The 12,908-nt window shown below is 49.7% G+C and overlaps 1 protein-coding gene across 1 annotated transcript in view; it reads right to left on the reverse strand.

The window, feature by feature from the left end:
- The window catches only part of EOGT (EGF domain-specific O-linked N-acetylglucosamine (GlcNAc) transferase), a 50,504-nt gene that overhangs the window by 24,842 nt on the left and 12,754 nt on the right, over nucleotides 1-12,908 (reverse strand). Inside the window, exons 6-8 of the mRNA XM_014542485.1 lie at nucleotides 12,428-12,532; nucleotides 8,087-8,193; nucleotides 5,017-5,120 (exon numbers count right to left, since the gene is read on the reverse strand). Of these exons, the coding sequence (XP_014397971.1) occupies nucleotides 5,017-5,120; nucleotides 8,087-8,193; nucleotides 12,428-12,532 (316 nt within the window). The remainder of the gene's footprint in view (nucleotides 1-5,016; nucleotides 5,121-8,086; nucleotides 8,194-12,427; nucleotides 12,533-12,908) is intronic.

Here is a 12,908-nt window from a genome sequence, read left to right on the forward strand (position 1 = left end):
GGGGGTCCCGCTAGGGTGCCTGGCCAGCCTGGGTGAGGGGCTGAGGGGCTGTTTGCGGCTGGTCAAGACCCCCAGTGGGGACCCTCACCCCATGAGGGTGTGGCCAGCCTGGATGAGGAGCTGAGGGCCATTTTCAGGCTGGCCACAGCCCCTTCAGGGTGGGTGAGGGGCTCAGGGCTGGCCAAGCCCCCCAGCGGGGACCCTCACCCATGGGAATGTGGCCAGCCTGGGTGAGGGGCTGATGGCCATTTTCAGGCTGGCCACGGCCGCAGGCTGGAAGCAGGTATCTGGGATTTATTTATCTTCTATAATTGAAACTTTGTAGCCTTGAGCGGAGCTCAGGGCCAGCCAGGGCAGGCAGGAAGCTTGGCTTCCTCCATTGCCGGGGGCAACCCAAGCCTCCTGCTTGCTCCGTGGCCGCCGCCATATTTGTGACGGAGTGAGGGAGTGATGGAGTGAGGGAGTGATGGTTAATTTGCATATTACTCTTTTATTAGATAGGATTAAACCAGCCCACAAACTTAATGAGCTATGTAATATCATTACCCCCTTTTTACAGATGAGGAAACTGAGACACAATTTCCCTAAATTGTAGAGCTGGTGTTTGCAGGGCTGGGATGAGCCCTGTCTGCTTGGTTCCAGACTCCATGTTCGCAGCCTGTGAACATGCAGAAACTAGTACTTTCCAGTACATTTACCAAATGCATTCGATTTTTGAAAAGTAGAAATTAATTACATGATCCATCAGCTAAAGGAGGCAGATTAATTTATTTTATTTTAAAATTGTATAACTTAGATTGAAAATCAGCCAATAGAAATAAGAAATACCAAAGTGTCTGTTGGTTATATATTATGTTCATATCGTTTTATCTTTATAGCACTTTTTTCAGATTATGAAATTTTTATGTTGCACATTTTAGAGGTATTTCAGAATTATTGAGAACTGTTACCTTGGCTGGTGTTCACAGTGGTTAGAGCATTGACCAGCACACCAAAGAGTTTTGGATTCAATTCCCTGTCAATGGCACGTACCTGGGTTGCAGGGAGGCAACCAATCAACATTTCAATATCTCTCTCATATCAATGTTGCTCTCTCTCTCTCTGTCTCCCCCCACCCTTCCACTCTCTCTAAAAAAAAAAAAATCAATGGAAAAATATCAGGTGAGGATTAACAACCACAACAAAAATATTGAGAACTGTTAAATGTGGTGATAAAAAAATAATTCCTTCCTTCAATGTCTCTCCAATGCCAGTCTAAGAAAGGCCCTTCTCGACACCACCAAAAGTGAAATGTCCCAGTCCTGGCTCAATCCTATATAACAAAAGGCTAATATGCAAACTGACCAAACTGCTGAATGACCGGTTGCTATGATGCACACTGACCACCAGGGAGCAGATCATAAAGGTCAGCAAGCTTGACCTGCAGCCTGGCCACTTCCCTGCTCCTGCCCTGGGCACCGGCGCGTGGAGGCCCTTGGGACCGGTGCTGAGGCAGCACATCCACCGTCAGGGCTCCAGGTCACAGCCGGCCCGTCACAGTGCTGCTTCCTTCAAGGCCTCACCAGCAAGAGAGGGCGGCAGTGGCCCGATCGTAAAGGTCAGCAAGCTCTGACCTGCGGCCTGGCCACTTCCCTGCTCCTGCCCTGGGCACCGGTGCATGGAGGCCCTCGGGACCGGTGCTGAGGCAGCACATCCACCGTCAGGGCTCCAGGTCACAGCCGGCCCGTCACAGTGCTGCTTCCTTCAAGGCCTCACCAGCAAGAGAGGGCGGCTGTGGCCCCACGCAGCCTTGCCGCTGTCCCGGTGCAGCCGTCAGCCTTCGGTGGGCCTCCATTCCAAGCGACCCAGCAGACCTGGCTGCCTGAGAATCGGCGTGAGCAGCAGGCAAAGGCCTCTCTGCCCCAGTTGGCAGAGTTGAAATGGATGCAGAGAGCAGCCAGGAGGGAGGTAACATCAGGGTGTCTGCCTGCTGGACGACTCCCACCTGCCTGCCCGACAGCCCCAGCCCCTCTGCCTGACACACGTGCCAGGAAACAGCCGGTGGCTGAGCAGCACGCTCCCCTAGCAGCCCAGGGGGTGAAGCCAGCCCCGAGGGGCTCGGTGCCCGAGAGGGAGACAGGGACAAGCATGCAGCAAGAGCCCAGGAAGCTCTGGGAAGGAAGGGAAGTCTCTGGAGAACCTCCATCCACGTCCCAGGTTCTGCAGGGACCACTCGGAGGGATACAGCAATGTGGCTTCCGGCGCAGATCTGGGTCAGCGGCCGCACGGGAACCCTGACTCCACCTCCATGACTGTTCTCGGAGGGCAGCCCGCTGCTCGGACCTCGGCTTCCCCTCCTGTGAAACAGGCTGCTCAGCCCTGGTCCATTGATGCTGAGTATGAAAGGAGATGACACCAGGTGTCATTTTTAAAAAGCCACCACCACACTGAGTAACCTCAGGGCTGCCGATGACCAGCGATCGCGGCCTAGAAGCCCTCACACAGAAAGAGAGAAAGAAAGAGACAGTGTGCCCTTTGCTCACAGAAACATTTCCAAGAAATGAAACTGGTGGCAGCAAAACTGGAGGACAAGGAAAATGTAAACCCATGACACACCCACAGCCAGACTCAGAGGACCAGGGACGCACCCACAGCCAGACTCAGAGGACCAGGGACTCAGTCACAGCCGGACTCAGAGAACCAGGGACTCACCCACAGCCGGACTCTGAGAACCAGGGACACAGCCACAGCCAGACTCAGAGGACCAGGGACGCTCCCACAGCCAGACTCAGAGGACCAGGGACGCTCCCACAGCCAGACTCAGAGGACCAGGGACGCTCCCACAGCCAGACTCAGAGGACCAGGGACGCTCCCACAGCCAGACTCAGAGGACCAGGGACGCTCCCACAGCCAGACTCAGAGGACCAGGGACGCTCCCACAGCCAGACTCAGAGGACCAGGGACGCTCCCACAGCCAGACTCAGAGGACCAGGGACGCTCCCACAGCCAGACTCAGAGGACCAGGGACGCTCCCACAGCCAGACTCAGAGGACCAGGGACGCTCCCACAGCCAGACTCAGAGGACCAGGGACGCTCCCACAGCCAGACTCAGAGGACCAGGGACGCTCCCACAGCCAGACTCAGAGGACCAGGGACGCTCCCACAGCCAGACTCAGAGGACCAGGGACGCTCCCACAGCCAGACTCAGAGGACCAGGGACGCTCCCACAGCCAGACTCAGAGGACCAGGGACGCTCCCACAGCCAGACTCAGAGGACCAGGGACGCTCCCACAGCCAGACTCAGAGGACCAGGGACGCTCCCACAGCCAGACTCAGAGGACCAGGGACGCTCCCACAGCCAGACTCAGAGGACCAGGGACGCTCCCACAGCCAGACTCAGAGGACCAGGGACGCTCCCACAGCCAGACTCAGAGGACCAGGGACGCTCCCACAGCCAGACTCAGAGAACCAGGGACGCACCCACAGCCGGACTCAGAGAACCGGGGACGCACCCACAGCCGGACTCAGAGAACCGGGGACACAGTCACAGCCGGACTCAGAGAACCAGGGACGCAGTCACGGCCAAGACTTAGGGAACCGAGTCCCATCAGACTTCAGGGAAACCAAGGGCCTCAGGAGAGGGGAAAATGAAAACCTGCCTACGTAGCCTGACCACGAGCTTCCTGTAAGTGAAAAAAATGTTAGCAAAAAGATTTCCCCTTCTGCACAAGAATTGGACCTGCAGTCCGCTGTCTCCCTCTGCTCCCTGGCGTGTGTCACCTGTGCTTCGAGCTAACAGTGCTTATGATTTAAAAGATGCTTTCTTGCCGAAACCGGTTTGGCTCAGTGGAGCTTCCTGTAAGTGAAAAAAATGTTAGCAAAAAGATTTCCCCTTCTGCACAAGAATTGGACCTGCAGTCCGCTGTCTCCCTCTGCTCCCTGGGGTGTGTCACCTGTGCTTCGAGCTAACACCGCTTATGATTTAAAAGATGCTTTCTCGGTAAACTGTACCTGGACCGGGAAACCACGTAATGACTCCTGGAACTGGCCGTCTCTCTCTGGGGAACCTGGAGGAACTGCCAATGCAGCTGTCCCAGGACACACGGGGGACATCCTGTAGGACCCGAGCCCAGGCCTGCCCCCGGGCATCCGCCTCCTTGCATCCGAGCTATGCTGTGTGGGCGGCTAGAAAGACACCTTCCAGCAGTGGCGATGCGCCCTGCCAGCAAGCTGAGCTCCCCTGCACCATCATCTGAATAGACTTGTGCCACGAGGGAGCCAGAGCGTCCTGTGAGCAGAATGCTCAGTCGGACCTGAGGTCACTTCCCGGTGAGCATTCCAACTTCCCAGGCTAGGCAGCCTCCCCTGTGTGTGTCATAAACCACGTGTCTTCACCACTGTCTTTGTCAGAGCAACATTCGGAGCCCAGGTGCTGTGTCGGGCATTGTGACTGTTCATACACCACATGGTTTATTCTCAAAATGACACTTGGGTAGAGATGACAACTGTCCTATTTCACAGCCGGGTGCATGGGAGCAACTCTTGGGGGGTGACCTTGGCAGGTGGAGGGGTCAGCATTGAAAGAATAAAGGCAGGAAAAGGGAGAGAAGAAAGAAAAAAGATAGCAGTAAAAACAAAGAGCAAAAAGCAGGTGCAGTGCTGATGTGCAGGCCTAGGGCCCGCCCTGTAGTGAGCTCATCCACGCAGCACAGCTGCACGCAGGGGCAGCTCCCCCGGGCCGCGGGGCGCCGAGGTCAGGGAGAGCCAGGTTTGGTCTGCGGAGCGCCCCCTGCCCACACGGGGAGGGAACTCTTCCACTGCCCCCCTCTCAAGTTCCCAGAGCGAAATGTAAGCCTACCTATGTGTCCATCTGAACATGTGCATACACACACAGACACGCCCCAGCTCACCTGCACGCCTGTGGACGTGTGTGCGTGCGTGTATATTTGAATGTGGTGTCTTAGAAAGTCCCGTTCACCACGCGGAGCCACAGATGTGAGGAGCAAGGCCAGAGCGGAAGCGAGGCAGCCTACGCACCGTGTCCCACATCACGACGTACACGTCGGTGCTGAAGGAGTTGTTCACGTGCTGAGTGAGGTACAGGTTCAGGAAGTCGCAGAAGTGGTGATACATGTTAACACCTAGCGTCGGAGAAAGAAGCCTGCGTTAGCGAACCCCGGAGAACACATGAGCAGACAATTTTACTCCACCCCTTCTGTTTATCACATGATGGACTTTTAGCTGAAATAAATGAGAGAGAAAGGAGTTTTTCCAAACATGACATGATCTATACTCAGGCAATCCTCAACTTACAGACTGATTGGGTTCAAAAATTCACTCTAAAATTGATTATTTAGAAATCAGGAATGCATTTTCCCATATAAACTAAGTAATAAATAATCATTAAGTTCCCGGGGGGCGAGGGGAGTGAATAATACAAGTCTATTTAGCTCAGAATTGGATAGAACTATAGGACCATGAATTTATTTTTAGGATCATTTATTTTTAAAATAAATTAGGCTACACCTGTTCATCATAGGATTGAAAAGGACGGCAACTATTAGCATTTGAGTATTTTTTCATTCCTGTCTCTTTTCTTCATACTTACTCACTACTTACAACATTGCTCCTTGGGGAAATATTAGCCAACTATTGTTTAAAAGGGCTGGATGTGTTCTAGTTGAAGGAGCCTGAACTTTGGAATCAGAGGAACTGGGCTGAATCCCAGCTCAGCCATTCACGAGCCACGTTCTCAGACAAGTTCCTGAGTCCCTGAGCTCCTCAACTAGAAACAGGAAATCCCTACACTGAGGTGCCAGCTTTGTTAGAAATTACCCACAACTGCCCAGCCAGGGCCTGGCAGCATGAAACAACGGCAACTAGCTGGGTCGGGCTGGATCAGATGGGTGGAGAGGAACGAGAGTCCCAGGCCCAAGCACGCTCCACCCAGGCTCAGCGCACAGGACCCAGGATTCAACCTGGAAATGTGCGACTCTGAACAGGATGCAATTCCAGGAACTGGCATTTAAAACATGTACTTTAAAGGAGGAAAAATGTTTATTAAAAGAAAAAGTGACTCTTAAGAGCAGAAATCATGAACTATTCTGACTTCATTCCCACAGTGAATAACTACATTGTGTGACAGAAAATGAGTTTAAAAAAAATCAGTTCTTTTTTTTAATCCTCACCCAAGGATATTTTTTCCATTGATTTCTAGAGAGAGTGGAAGGGAGGGGGAGAGAGACAGAGACAGAGAGAAATATTGACTGGCTGCCTGCTGCACGCACCCCAACCAGGGCTGGGGAACCTGCAAGCGAGGTATGCGCCCTTGACAGGGAATCGAAACTGGGACCCTTCAGTCTAGAGGCTGGTGCTCCAACCACTGAGACACACTGGCCCTGGCAACACTCAGTTCTTTCTAGACGAGTAATTTAGATGGATGTTTGGAGGGACTCCTTTTTCACCCAGAGAAAGGTTGGCAAAGAGTATATTTTCAAATAAACAAGAAAAAGAGAATTCTATTCCAGCACAGCCCTTTGCCCAGGCCAGCCCCCGGCGCACATGCGTCACTCAGCAGGTTCGCAGCACGTGCTTGCAGCACAGCACACAGAACAGCGCGCGGGGCCAGGAGGGTTCTAAGCCGGGGACGATCACAGGCTCCATCCTCAGACACGTGAGTCCTGCTTCCTCTCAGCATCTCATTCTCCCCGGGAAGAGTGCCCATGAAAGGGAGACGGGACGGAGACGGGACGTGGGGTGGGAACACAGTACAGTGTGCACTGTGCACCTGATTTTGTTAACCAGTTACCCCAGTAACTTCAATAAAAAGGAAAAAAGAAAATAAATGGATCAGCAAATGAAAAAATAAATAACTTCACTGAAACTCTGTATTACAAAAAAAGGAAAATGGGAAGACAGCATAAGTTAGAAGAAAAATGTAGAATAGGAAAGAACTGGCCGATCACTCCCCCTCAACATATGCTATTGCACAGGTATCTCAGTGCACACATTCAACCCTTTTACAGGCAAATCAGTGTTTTCTTGGCCCCTTTTAATTAGCATATTTTTTAAATGAGTCAGGACATCAAACATAGCATTTTTACTTGCTCTTATTTTTAAAAATGTAAACTTGTCTGATTCCTGAACTTAATACTTTGTAATGTAAGAATTATGACGTCAGGAAGCAGAACACATTAAAAATATGAGCAATAAATCATCGTAATGCTGAAACAGCCAGGATGGAGAGCTCTGTTTTGCCGAAGGCCGGCGCTCATGAGCGTGATGTGTGTGGCAGCGTGACCCTCACCTCCCACAGCGAGCGAGCGAGCGCAGCATGATCCACGTTGCCATGCAAGACAAGCAGCTCACAAAGTGGAGCGTGCTTACAAGTTGAGAGTTAGAAGGTTTATGCATATATGGGAAAATCACTGTAATTTCAACTTTTCCCCCAAGAATATACTGCAAACCCAATTTCCAGAGGAATCTGAAATTTACTCCATCATGGGAACGATGTCAGAAAGTTTGCAGAAGAGGTCACGGACCCTTTCCTGCCTGCAGTGCACACATGGTTTCTACTCGGAGGAAAGTCCCAACGAAGCTCAACCTACATCGAGTGCTTTGGGAAAGGTGATGGGGTACATCTAGTTTCAAAGGTATTCATACACCTCTTCTCTCGCCTTTTGATTCTGATTGAGTCATTTGATACAAATATGCAGATTTCTTCTAAAATACCAAAGATATTGAATGAAGGGAAATTCAAACCAGTTCACTGCTTCAGAGAAGAAAGCAGAAAGCAAACCCACTGTTCAATGTCATACTGCTTCCCAAAAGTTACCGGAAATCACATAATGTATCAGAAAAGGAACACTGCCCTGGCTGGGTGCCCAGGTGGTTAGCGTATCGTCCCAGTGAGACATGTTTCAGGTTCAATCCCCGGTCAGGGCACATGCAAGAACCAACCAACCGATGCACAGATAAGTAGAACAACAAACCTCTCTCTCTCTCTCTCCCTCTCTCTCTCTCTCTCTCTCTCTAAAAATCAATAAATAAAATTTATTTAAAAGGAACAAAGCCTCATTAATTAATAAATTACAAATTAACTTCTCACCTGCATCCAATTTCATGAAGTAGGCTGGTTTCTCAACCACAATGTCACATTTAGCGTCTTCTATTGGTCTGAAGTTGAGCTGAGTGTAGCTCTGGAGCTCAGCGAACCTGGAATTATGAGTTGGGAGACGCTTTCAAAGTGATTCTCCTGAATCTCCTACTGCAACACTGTAACTTAAGCTCTGTTCATCAGGGTAACTTTATTCCGGAGCAGCCTCCTAGGAAGACATGTGGACCTTCCCACTTACTAACCTTACGTAACTCGCTGCCGATTTTAACACTGAGACCAGGAACAGAAATGATTTTACATCTCAGTGCGATATACACTGATAACCTTCCAGACAAAAGAAAATTTGCACAGTGAATGGGCTAAATAATCTACCAGCAGGCGGGAGGATCCAAAGGTTTCTGCAGTCTGAGGAGGCTGGGCAGTCACCCTGACACTGAGGCTCCTGGGCATGGGCTTCCTGGATCCCTGGAAAGATGGCATTCCAAGAATTATCGGTGTCTCGGAGAGCCAGCACACAGCTCAGCTTCCCAGCAGAAAGGAAAGTCTTTGTCTTGGAAAACCTCATTGGAAGCCACAGGGCACAGGTCTCTCCCACTGAGAAGAAGGCAATCACACGCAGGGGACAAGAGACATTTAGCGTTAACCTGAGATCCTTTGCAGCACTTCAGCTTTGAAACCACGTCTGACGTAAAACAAATATCCAATAGGTCCTTTTAAAATACACAAGGGTGAAATATTGTGGTTTCAGAAATATGTCCACAATTCTTTGAAACTTTTCCCTCCCCTGAGTGTGGGCTGGACTTAGTGATTCACTCCTAAGGAACAAAGTGAGGCAGCGTGACAGTGTCACTTCTGAGACTGGGCATTCTCTCTCTCTCTCTCTCTCTCTCGCTCTCTCTCTCTCTCGGAACCTGGCTGCCATGCTATGATTAGGAAGAGACCCACAAGACAAAGAAATGACGCCCCCTACAATAGCCAGAGAGAAACTGAAACTTATGTGAAGATTAGTCAACAGAAGGCTCATGTACTGTAAAGTGGAGTTCAGGGGGCCTGCAGAGGGAGCTCTGCTACCCCACCCCTCATGGCCAGTGGCCCCAAACAGGAAGAAAACCTCCACAGGAAAATGACTGCCCCAGGACTGCAACAGTAAGAAGGAGAATCTTTTCACTTAGGAACCCAACCAACCAATGAAAGACGACCACAGCTCAGCCAATGAAAAGCTGCTGCATTCCAACTCCCAGTTCCCTACAATGGGGTCTTTGTTTACAACAACCCTCTAAACTTCCCCTTCCTATATAATAAAAGACTAATATGCAAACAGACCGAACGGCGGAACAACCAAACAACCGGCCGCTATGACGTGCGCTGACCACCAGGGGGCGTGCGCGGAACATGGCAGGCGTCGGCCGCAGCGGGATGATGGAGCAGGTGAGCAGGAGTGCCAGACCAAGGCAGGGTGCTGGTTGCTGTCATCGGGGTGAGCCTTTGGTGGTTACTGAAAATTCTTTGTTGCCATGCGCCGCGGTCCCACCCAGTGCTTGCACCTGCTGCCGGCGCTGACCCCCCAGCCCTGATCGTCCCTCAGGGTTTCTCCACCTCCCCCTGCTCCTGAGGGGCGATCAGGGCAGCAGCCACCGCTCACACCCACTGACAGCATCAACCCCATTCATACCCACTGCTAGCTCCGGCCCCAATTGCTCGGCTCTGTCAGTGGATGTGAGCAGGACCAGCGCCATCAGCACGTGGGAGCGGCGGTGGTGGGGGGAGCGGGGCTGCGGGCAGACAGGGAACTGGGGGCCATGGAGGGAGGGGCCGTGCCATCAGCACGTGGGAGCGGCAGTGGTGGGGGGAGCGGGGCTGCCGGCAGACAGGGAACTGGGGGCCATGGAGGGAGGGGCCAGGCGGGGGTGCTGAGGATGGGCCAAGACCCACCCCTGTGCCCACAGCAGCCTCACTCGCAGTCCACAGTTCCTTTCAAGGTGCATGAATTCGTGCACTGGGCCCCTAGTTTCTCTATAAAATTGTTCTTCTCTTTGTTCTCTAGACTTGGGCATGACTCACCATGAGCGTGCGTAGCCGTAATTGCAATTCTTTGATATACCCAAATAAGCATATTTTGCTAGAGGAATATCAAGCTGCCTACTTGTTTAAGATCAACTGACAACAACATGCGTGAGCTCAGAAGCAACCTCCAGGCTGCTGAATCTAGAGATGACTGCAGCCCTTGTCAACAACTGAACTGGGACCCGTGAGAAACCCTGAGCCGGACCCCCAGCGTGGCTGCCTCCAAATCCTGACCACCAGAAACCTCATGAGATAATGAATGTTTGCTGTCTTAAACTGCCCAATTTTGGAGTAATTTGTCACATAGCAATAGATAATAAATGCAAATATACTCCAGAGTATATTTTGGAGTAATTTGTTCTATGGAAATAAACAACTAGTACAAACATACCCTAGGCAACTACCATGTGAAATCAGATAACAAAATATACAGGACTAAGAACGCCCATTGGAACACAGGAGCTCCTACTGCAGAAGTCTGTTAAGTCAAAGAAGATACCGCACTGCCGACTATAAAATGCCATACAGATGCACGGTAAATTATTATCCTGAAGGATTTTCTCAGAATGAGTGTATGACTTCAAAAATTAGCATAAGAGTATCCTATGTGACTTGTGATATTGATATTGTGATTTATAGTAATATTACATTAGGTCTTCACCCCCATTTCTGGCACAGAGCTCCTAAAACCCTTAGGATTGCTGAGGTCATGAGAATCATAAAGGTGTCTTCCGTTGTGTTAGCAGGGTGGCTTTTGGCTCACCCTTAAAGTTGGGAGCTGGTTGCCAGAAGAACCAGCCATGTGATGAGAGGTTTGGAATGTGCAGTCCCACCTGCTGACCTCTGGGAAAGGAAGACAGGCTAGAGGCTGAACCCATCAATGGCCAGTGATTTCATCAGCAATGCCTACCAATGAAGCCTCCATAGAAAACAAAACGGAGAGCTTCCGGGTTGGGGAACGCTTGGAGATTTGGAGACTGGTGTGCCTGGAGAGGACACGGAAGCCCGGCACCCCTTCCCCACACGTGCCCTGCGCATCTCGTACATTCTGGTGTTCCTGAGCCACATGCTTTCAACATAAACCACTTAATAACTAAAATGTTCTTCAAAGCTCTGCCAAACTAAACCCAACCTATAGTCAGAGGACACGTGACAACCTGGCCTTGAGGGACTGAACCCTTAACCTTGGGACATAGCATCAGAATTGAGTTGAAAGGCAGGACCCATGGGTGGTTCTGGAGAATTGCGTGGTGGTGGGGAAACCACCCATGCACACCGGCACCAGGTGCCCGGGACCTCCAGCTGTAAAGAGGTGGCGAGAGCATCTCTCTGGGATGCTGGAACAGGTCTGCCCCCTGAAACTTCAGAAATATGCATCCCAAAAAATGAAAGTATATAAGCAAATACTTAAATCCAAATGTGTTCATTATTAATATTGAACCAGTGTCCATTTCCTAGTTTTGGTCATTGTGCTATGGTTATGTAAGATGTCACCATTTGAGGAAGCCAGGATAAGGCTACAATGGGAACTCCTTGTATCTTTAAACTTCTATGAGTCTAAAAGTATTTTAAAATAAAAAAAATTTTAAATTACCCTAATTCCTTCATTTCTAGAGATGGTAACTTTCTTAGTAAACACAGAACTAGTTTAATTTTAAAAATGTTTTAAATCAAAATGTATTCCCCAATTTATATAAAGTTCAAAAAGCTGATCAATGGTGTTGAAAGTCAGGATAGCGTTTATCTTTGGAGAGGAGGACGGGGGTTGGGACTGGGAGAGAGTCGGGTGCTGGTGATGGTCTATTTTTTTAAATTTATCTTTATTGTTGAAAGTATTACAGATGTCCCCTGATGATGGTCTATTTCTGACTTGGGTCAGAGTCACACAGGTAGGTTCACTCGTTCATAATCCAAACTATATACTTTTCTCTATGCTTGTTACAGACTTCAATAAATTGTGTTTCTTTTTTAAATGTATTCCCCAAAACACAGAAATTACGAGTTAATAAAAATTCATTATTTTTTAACTCATTTTTTTCTTTCATTAGCAAAAAGTATGTACTATATCATACTTCCTAATATTTTATAAACATATTTAATTCAGTTATAACTGGTGGATTTGCTCTGTAGCCATCAATTCCTGAAAGCTCATGCCAAATTATTCACAAATGAAGTAAAACTTTCCCTTTGAGATTCCCTACCAAAATCTGCAAGTTCCAGAAATAAAGGCAAATATATTACAAACACAGTAAAAAAAAAAATTCTCACCAAGACTGCAGGGGGCTTTTGCGCTGACCTTCAGACATCAATGTATGCACATCAAGCTTACAGTGTCCTCCAATTTCACCAGTCTGGAAAACATCCTCCTGAAACCTGGTCGATAACAAAAATTAAATTACGTTGGAAAATTTTTTCAGGACTCAAGCACATGAGCTGTCACCAAAGTGGTTTACCAAAATCAGTTTTTCATCAGAATTGAACTCTTTATAATAGAACTAGAGGCCCAGTGCACAAAAATTTGTGCACTCAGGGGGGTCCCTCAGCTTGGCCTGTGCCCTCTCTCAGTCTGGGACCCCTTGGTGGATGACCACCTGCTGGTTTAGGACCACTCCCTGGGAATTGGGCCTAAGCTGGCAGTCAGACATCACTCTGGCAGCCGGGGAGCCCTTGGGGGATGTCCACTTGCCAGCGGGGAGCAGGCCTAAGCTGCAGTCGGACATCCTTACCGCTGCTGAGGAGGCGGGAGAGG

Source organism: Myotis brandtii, unplaced genomic scaffold (genome assembly GCF_000412655.1).
Source record: "Myotis brandtii unplaced genomic scaffold, ASM41265v1 scaffold1080, whole genome shotgun sequence".
Taxonomy (NCBI): domain Eukaryota; kingdom Metazoa; phylum Chordata; class Mammalia; order Chiroptera; family Vespertilionidae; genus Myotis; species Myotis brandtii.